Source organism: Moschus berezovskii, chromosome 13, assembly GCF_049115385.1.
Source record: "Moschus berezovskii isolate FMDL1 chromosome 13, NW_MosBer_1.0, whole genome shotgun sequence".
Classification (NCBI taxonomy): domain Eukaryota; kingdom Metazoa; phylum Chordata; class Mammalia; order Artiodactyla; family Moschidae; genus Moschus; species Moschus berezovskii.
The window spans coordinates 71,457,690-71,466,407 of NC_142472.1; the positions used below are offsets into that span (position 1 = coordinate 71,457,690).

Consider the following 8,718-nt stretch of genomic DNA (forward strand, 5'->3'; position numbering starts at 1 on the left):
CTACAAATAATCAATGCTGGAGAGGGTATGGAGAAAAGGGAACTCTCCTACATTGTCGGTGGGGATATAAATTGGTGCAGCCACTATGGAGAACAGTATGGAGGTTCCATGAGAAGCTAAAAATAGAGCTACCATATGATTCAGCAGTCCCACTCCTGGTCATATATCCAGAAAAGGTGAAAACTCTATCCAAAACGAAGCCCATCAACAGATGAATGGACAGAGAAGATGTAGTGTGTATATATACATATATGTGTATATATACAGTGGAATATTACTCAACCATAGAAGGGAATGAAATCATTGGAAATCATTGGATTTCATGGATGGACCTAGAGATCATCATACCAAGTGAAGTAAGTCAGAGAAAGACAAATATTATTTATCACTTATATGTGGATTCTAAAAAAACAATACAAATGAATTTATTTACAAAACAGAAACAGACTCACAGACAGAGAACAGACTTCTGGTTACCGAAGGGGAAAGGGTGGAAGGAGGGACAGATTAATAATATTGTATTGACAGATGCTCACTGCTAAATATAAAATACACAAGGATGTACTGTATAGCACAAGGAACTATATTTAATATCTCGTAATAACCTATAATGGAAAAGAATCTGTATATAAAACTGAGTCACTTTGCTATATATATATACCTGAAACTAACACAATATATTTTTTAATATATTTAATTAGAGGCTAATTACTAATATTGTAGTGGTTTTGCCATACATCGACATGAACCCACCACAAGTGCATGTGTTCCTCATCCTGAACTCGCCTCCCTCTTCCCTCCCCATCCCATCCATCAGGGTCATCCCAGTGCACCAGCCCTGAGCGCCCTGTTTCATGCCCTGGACTGGCAATACATTTCACATAGATAATATACATGTTTCAATGCCCTTCTCCCGAATCATCCCACCCCAACCCTCTCCCACAGAGTCCCAAAGACTGTTCTATACACCTGTGTCTCTTTTGCTGTCTCGTATACAGGGTTATCACTACCATCTTTCTAAATTCCATATATATGTGTTAGTATACTGTACTGGTGTTTTTCTTTCTGACTTACTTCACTCTGTATAATAGGCTCCAGTTTCATCCACCTCATTAGAACTGATTCAAATGTATTCTTTTCAATGGCTGAGTAATACTCCATTGTGTATGTGTACCACAGCTTTCTTACCCATTCGTCTGCAGATGGACATCTAGGTTGCTTCCATGTCCTGGCTATTATAAACAGTGCTGCGATATGTGTCTCTTTCAATTCTGGTTTCCTTGGTATAACACAAATATTTTAAATCAACTGTATGTCAACAAGAAAAGTGTTTTTAAAAGAAATAATTTGATGTCTAAATGTGGGAAGAAAGTACTGCATTCAAGAAGCACCAAGGAATGGGGGCAAGAAACTCTATTATCTCCAACAGTATCTGCTACACACAGTAAGGGCTCTTCTCCTAAATGTCGTTAAATTTTGGAGACAGAAGAGACCGTGAGGAAAATCTGCTTTTATTTTCTTTATAAGGAAACGTAGGTGCAGAAAAAATGATGAGTTGTTTGCCCCAAGTCATACGTAAAGTCACAGGAAAGAGGTTTTATGGAATTTTTGATTCGACTTGAACTAAAGCATTATTTTCAATTATTCAATAAAGTTTGCAAGAGAAACTGCATCTGACGGCAGCACGCCCAAAGCTGAGGGGAAGGGTGGTGCCATTGCCCCTTCCTCAAGACTTCGATCCTGTCCGTCTGGGGTGGGGCCTGGAGCTGGGCCTTCTTTGTACAAGTGCTTAGTCCTCACAAACACCCTATGAGCAACATACTGCTATCACCTGCATTTTACCTCTGAAGCTGAGGCACGGAGAGTGTAAGTAACTGGCCCACAGCCACACAGCTTGCAAGTGACCAAGTCAGGCTATGAACCCAGAAGGCCTGACTCCAGAGGCCAGGTTGTTTTGTCTTTTTTCGTTTTTTTAATTGGAGGATAATTGCTTTACAAAAGTCTGCATCACCGCTTCTCGTCTAGGTGAAGAGCGGTGTGGTTGATAGGCTGGGCTCAGTGGTGAAGGGACTTAATAGTTTGCACTTGGCTCAGTGGGAAGCAACAGGAGGATCTCGTGTTGGGGAGTGACCAGAAGTCACTTATTGAAGGTGACCGAGGCTGCCCTGAGCAGGTCTAAGCCGGCCTCTCCCTCTGAGCCGAACTTAAAGGCCCCTGGACAGCTCGGACAAGGCCTGGCAGGTGATCTGAGTGACCCAGGCTCCCCCAAAGCCTGCCTTCTCCTGGCTAGTCCAGGGCTCAGATTGTCTCCCCTTCTGTGTTCAGTTCCCAAGAAAACCTTCTGCACCTGTTCTCAGGACAGACCTGGGAGGATGTAAAAAGCAGAAGCCAGGGCAGAAGGATATATGATGGGCTTGAAATGCCCGGAGAGGATGCTCGCAGGGGAGCAGGGCCTGGGCTGGGAGAGGGAGGAAGCCACCAGTCCACACTCACCCACGGCTGGTTATGTGGGCACCAGATGCCATGCGGGGACAGCATCCGCCCGGGAGCCACACGGATGGGGACCCTGCGCTCCAGACTTCCAATTATGTTTCCATATTAGTGGGAAGGACGGATGATAAGCAAGGATGGCCGATTCTCATTATTCAAGATAGTTCAGTTCTGTCAAGTCTCCAGGACATGAACTAGCAAATGCCAAGCCGTTGCTCCCAGGGGAAGGATGCCTGTATACACACGTCACATCGAGTCTCAAACATGCATGGGGCAGAATTTGAGTTGCCGGGTGTGCACGTTCCCAGCTGCTCTGCTTTCTTGATGCAGCTCCTAACACGGGAAACGGGATGGAGCTGGGAGGCGGGGTCAGGTGGTGCTGGAAAGTCCAGCCCTGGAGCTGGTGGGAACCAGGATGGGGCGTTTCTAGGTGAGCGTATCCATGTGTATGTGCTGCTGTGGTGCTTGCCCTGACTCTTTTACAACCTCATGAATTGTCGCCTGCCAGGCTCCTCTGTCCATGGGATTCTCCAGGCAAAAATACTGGCGTGGGTTGCTATTTCCTCCTCCAGGGGATCTTCCCGACCCAGGGATCGAACCCATGTCTGCTGCGTCTGCTGTGTCTCCTGCATTGGCAGGCGGGTTCTTTACCACTGAGCCACCTGGGAAGCCCCATAATGGGGCTCTTTCCCTGGTAAGGAATGGTTTACTATTTGCTAACTCCGTGCTTGAGGCAACTTTACGGAATCTAATTACAGCAAATAATGAGAATTAATGTGTATTAGTAAATTATATGAAAGAACCTAACAAAGGCTGAATTGTCATACTGGGACACAGAGGGGCTGGTCAAGAAGGGCTTCTCGGAGGAGGTGACATTTAAGCCAAGACTTAGAACCCACTGTACCACACAGGCTGGAAGGAACACTTTCTCCAGGGAGAGGGAAAGCATGGCAAAGCCTTGAGGAGGTAGAAAGCACACATGACCTGGAACTGCAAAGAGCGAGTGGGAAGGGCCAGGGGCACAAGAGGAGACTGAACGTGGACAGGCCGGGCTGCAGGGCTGCCCCTAGTCTGGGTTCTGGGGGCGGGGGTGGGCGGGACAGGAGGGCAGGCCTGCGTTGCTGGGGGAGCCCATGCCCCCACCCCCTCCCACCCCGGGCCCAGCGCCTCGGCTGCCTGATGCCTTCTTGGTCTAGGTTGAGCCTGAGCCAAAACCTGGGCTACTACTTCGCCAAAGACGAATACCAGAAGGCCTGGAACTGGTGGGATCTCAGCCTCCACGTGCACGCCCCCCCCATCCAGTCCATCTCCTTGAAAATCAACCGGTACGTCGAGGTGCAAATCAGGAGCCAGGACAAGATCATCTTCCACTTCACCCACCACGAGAAGCATGTTTGCTTAAACCTGGGCACCAAGTTCAAGGTTCGGTCCCAACTCCCCATCTCGTCAGCCAGGTGGGGAACCGCCTGCTGCTCGTGGGCCCCTGCAGGCTGGGGGTGGTCCACGCCCTGGCCTCCGGGCTGTGTTCTGCCTCAGCCCAACCCCTAGGGAAACAAGGCCAACTTCATGAGCCCACGTGTGACCTTGTACAAAGGCCATCATTTCCTCGAGGGGCGGGATGTGCAGGGTGGGAGGGAAGTTCAAGAGGGAGGGGACACTGACGGCCGAGTCACGCTGTATGGCAGAAACCAACGCGACATCGTACAGCGACTATCTTCCCATTAAAAATAAATGTAAACAAAAAAGAGGCCATCAGCTACCATCCGAACACCCTGAGAGTCAGAGCTGAGGAAACTGACATCCTCATCCCAGTAAGACCTCGACAGGCCCCAGGGGAGCCCCAGATGGAGATGGGGCTCACGGGCAGACATTGGCCCCCTAGCTGTGGCAGGGCTCAGTCTCCTGCTGTGCTAGGGACTCCGTGGGGAGCAGCCAGACGCCCCCAGGAGGGCACAGCCTTTGGTTTGGGGTCAGGTTGGCGTGTGGCCTCAGCCCAATCACCGTAGCCCGTGTGTCCAGAGGCATGGGCCAAGTGTCTTGGGGAAGAAGCAGAAAGGTCACTGGTGGCAGGACTGGGTGCTCAGGTTTGCCCTGGAGAGACTCGGTCCTGGAAGGGTCCAGGAAGACTCTGCCCACAGGGTCCCAGTCCTGCCGTGGAGGGCACGTGGTGTCTGGGCAACATTAATCCTCACCCAGCCTTCTGTGAATTCCCCCAGTACATTACCCTGGAGGTGCTGAGCGAAATGAAAAAGAAATCAATACTGGAGATGGAAGTCAGTCCCACAGCTCAGAAGATCCAGATCCTTCTGGGGAAAATGAGTAGGATCCTGAGGCTACTGACCATCCCCGACTTGGAAAGGTTCATATGGTGCATCAAGATCTTGCCAACAAGGCGACACAGGTCCGAGCGGGAGCTTGCTCCCGCCAAGCTCCAGCCGTCACCCAGTTGTCCCGGAGGGGCTTCGGCAGGTGCTGAATGTCTGGGGGACGTGGAGTTGTCAGAAGCCCTAAGGAAACCCCCAATGCCCTAGGCTATATCTCATGAGAGCTGGTTTGTAATTTGGCACCTATCACAGCTCCTTGGTTTGGTGGGGCAGAGTTCTGGGGGGTGGGGGGCAGAGACGGGGCTGACAGCATCTGTGGCTGGGCACAGAAAAGACTTAAGCATGTGCCCTGAGGGTATCAGAAGCAAACTGTTTCAGAGAATACATGTCAACACCTGTCCCGCTTGCTTCTACTGGTCATTTGAATGCAGAAGTTCTTTCTAGTCTTTGGGTTGACTCAGGACACAAACTATCTCAAAGCCTAGCTCCACCCATTGCTGACTGTGTGACCTTGGGCATGTAGCTTACTGCCTCAGTTTCCTCACCTGTAAAATGGGTCTAGAAACAGTAACCTCACAAACACCCCCTCTTCCACCCCTGTCAAGGCAGAGGGACACTCACTCAGTAAACCAGCATCAGCCTGCAGCCAGTCCCCCAATTGGGGGGCAACCAGAAGCCCAAAAGGACCCACAATCAAAGCCTCTTCAATCTCTGGGCCCATTTTGGTCACCGGTAACAGTCACTAACTCGAGTGGGTAAAGCAAAATGGGAAACGTGTGATCTGGGTGGAAGGTGCAGTGGGTCTCCGGTCTGGAAAGGACTGGTGTGTGGGAGGCCTCCAGAGCCAGGACTGTCATTCTCAGCTCAGCGACACTCATCTTATTCCAAAGACGTGTTTTTAGGCATCTCAGTTTGTGTGGCTTTGTCTCCTGATCTTTCTCAAAGACTCCAGTGGTCTCCGATTGGCCTGGCTTGATTAGGTCACTCTTGGTTCAATCCAGTGTGGTATGGAGGGCAGGGTTATGTTTTGTAACCATAGTTCCTAGTTGATGTCAAGCATGGGGAGGGGCAGGAGTTTTTAGAAAAGGGGGTTCAGGAGCTGGGTGGTCCTGTACAGCATGCCTTTTCTATGTCCCTGAGACACTGCAGACTTTCCAGAATGACCCCAACTGCAGCCTGAACCAAATGAGTGTGGGAAACCCCTTCTTCCTGGCTCAGTCTAGCAACTAGCCAATCCCTGCCATGAACAGACACACAAACCCTACTTTTACAGCTGGGCTCTCCTGCCTCCAAATCCGCACCAAAGTCCCATCCTCACTCCAAACCCAGACAACTGTGTGCCTGGGGTGGGTCCAGGGTGGTCGGGCTGGTAGCAGCCCTACCCGGTCACTTCCCCTCTGACTCTCACATCTCACTGGCACATAGCATCATCGGCTAGAACTACAGTTACTTTGCTGCCAGGCGGTGAGCCACGAATGCTGCCAGTGACTGCTGTGGGGAGCGAAGCGTCACGGGCCAACCTCCACAGTCACAGAGCTTGTTGGTTTACGCCTTTGCTGGGTGTGGGCAGGGGCCCCTTCTCCTACCAGGTGCTGGAGACAGAAGCTCCGGGGTTCAGTCTCAGCAGCAAATAAATCCTCCAAGCCTGCCCACGTCTAAGCCCCGACGTGTCTCCCACATGTGCCCTGGAAGCCGATGGCCCTGGTGGGGGTCTTGGCACCACCACATGCCAGCTGTGCGACCTCAGCCAAGGCAGGGAGCCCCTCTGGGACTCCATTCCCTCCTCTGTAACAGGAGGGCAACCTCAGAACACAGCTTGCAGCTAGAGGATGAGAACAGATGGTGTTGGGGAAGGGCTCGGCGTGGGGCTTCCCAGCTGTGAGCCCTTAGGGTCATCAGCCAGTGCCTCCCCCTGGTCCTGCTCCTTCCAAGAAGCCTAAAAGCGTGACTCACCCCATTAATGCAGAGATTGTCGACAGCTGGCCTTCAAGAGGCATTGGGTTTGGTCAGCTCCCTGTTTTAAAATATTCTGACTTCCCTGGTGGTCCAGTGGCTAAGACTTTGCACTCCCAACGCAGGGGTCCCGGGTTCTATCTCTGGTCAGAGAATAAGATCCCGTGTGCCACAGCTAAGACCCAGCACAGCCAAACAGATAAATAAACATTTCTTCAAAATCTTTAGGGACTTCCCTGGGTGGTCCAGTGGCTAGGATTCCGAGCTCCCAACGCTGGGGTTCCTGGGCTCAGTCCCTGGTCTGGGAACTGGGTCAAACATGCTGCAACTAAGACCCTGAACACCCAAATAAATGAATAATAATAAATATTTTAAAAATCTAGCCATTAAAGTATCTTGTTGCCAGCACTTACTTAGATGCGATATTTCACAGAAATTTTTTGCATTTCCAGCTTCTCTGGCAGCTGTTGCTCTGTGTGAGTGTTGTCATGGACCAGACAGAATAACCCAGCAGCCAGGGACTACTTGATAAGGAAAAGTGAGTCCCCTGACAGATGAAGGATGTAGTGAAAGCAGCCAGGTGACCCGGAACTAGAAAAGCCAAGCCCCCGCCCTCCGTGTTAGCTGGCGAGAGCCGCTGTAACAAAGGACCACACGCTGGGTGGCTCACACAACAGTTCTGGAAGTCGGAAGGCCAAGATCAAGGGTGTAGAAAGAATGAGGCCCAGGCCCATCCTCAGCTTCCAGGAGTGCCTTTGTCTCCGGCTGTCTTCATAAGCGTTCTCCCTGTGTGCGCGCCTCTGGATCAAATTTCCCCTTTCCAGGGACTTCCCTGGTGGTCCACTGGTTAAGAACCGGCCTTGCCATGTACAGGATGTGGGTTCCCCTGGTCTGGGAACTAAGATCCCACATGGAAAGGAGCAACTAACAAGCCTGTGAGCCACAACTACAGAGCCTCCGTGCTGCAACTAAGAGCCGACACGGCCGAGTAAACGTTTGTTTGACTTCCCCTTTTAATAAGGACACCAGTCATACTGGATGAGGGACCCACCTCTTTACAGGATCTTAGCCAACTACATCTGCAACAAGAAGCTGGTTCACAGACACTTGCTGCTTGGATAGCAGGAAAACTCACCATGCAGCAAGTGCCACCTGACCTCCCCCCAGCCCCGCCCCACACCACGGCCAGGGCGGTGTGGAAGGAAAGACCGACATCAGAAACAGGAGGAGACCCCCTTCCCGTGCCTGCGGTACAGCATCAGCATGCTACAGAGCCTCACTTCTGCACCAGCTGGCGGTGGAGAAATGCTCTCTGGGCCCAGCTCCAGAATCTCAAAGTAGGGCCAAAAGGGAGTGGATTTGGAGGTGAGAGGCACTCCATGGATACTGACACAGAGGATCTTCCTTCTCCCTGCTCCAGCATTAATGAAGCACGGAGAATCACACACACACACACACACAAAGTCAGCCTGGCCAAGATGGAAGCAGCCGCAGTCCACGCCAAGGCCAGGACACTGCCAAGGCAGTGGACCAACACTTCCTGCTTGGGAAACAATGACAAAACCTCTGCACCTATAAAGCTTCCTCTTCTCACTTCTCCGGTCCTCTGGCTTCTGCCCCCACACCCCCATTTCCTTCCAATAGAGCCCTTCCCTGCTCCAGTTAGACATGATGCCTTCTGATGCTTACACTCCAGGACCCTGATGGATACAGAGGATGAGCAGTAAGGAGATGGGGCTGCGCAGGGGTCTGAACAGCCTGCGTGCCATCAGGAGTTGTACGCAAAGGGAAAGAAGAGCGTTAGTAAGCCTAGGTTCTTGTAGTGAAGATACCTCAATATTCCCAGCAAGGAATATTGAAAAGGAGGGTCCTGACTCGGGCAATGGCATTGCAAATAGAGGAGGGGAGGAAATACAGGAGGGGGAAGGCGGGGCAGAGGACAGGCAGGACT

At 51.3% G+C, this 8,718-nt stretch overlaps 1 protein-coding gene across 1 annotated transcript in view; it reads left to right on the top strand.

Moving 5' to 3' along the window:
• ERICH6B (glutamate rich 6B) overlaps positions 1-5,021 on the top strand; it is a 52,321-nt gene extending 47,300 nt beyond the window's left edge. Inside the window, exons 12-13 of the mRNA XM_055425994.2 lie at positions 3,687-3,912; positions 4,707-5,021. Of these exons, the coding sequence (XP_055281969.2) occupies positions 3,687-3,912; positions 4,707-5,021 (541 nt within the window). The remainder of the gene's footprint in view (positions 1-3,686; positions 3,913-4,706) is intronic.
• Positions 5,022-8,718: the final 3,697 nt, after the last annotated feature.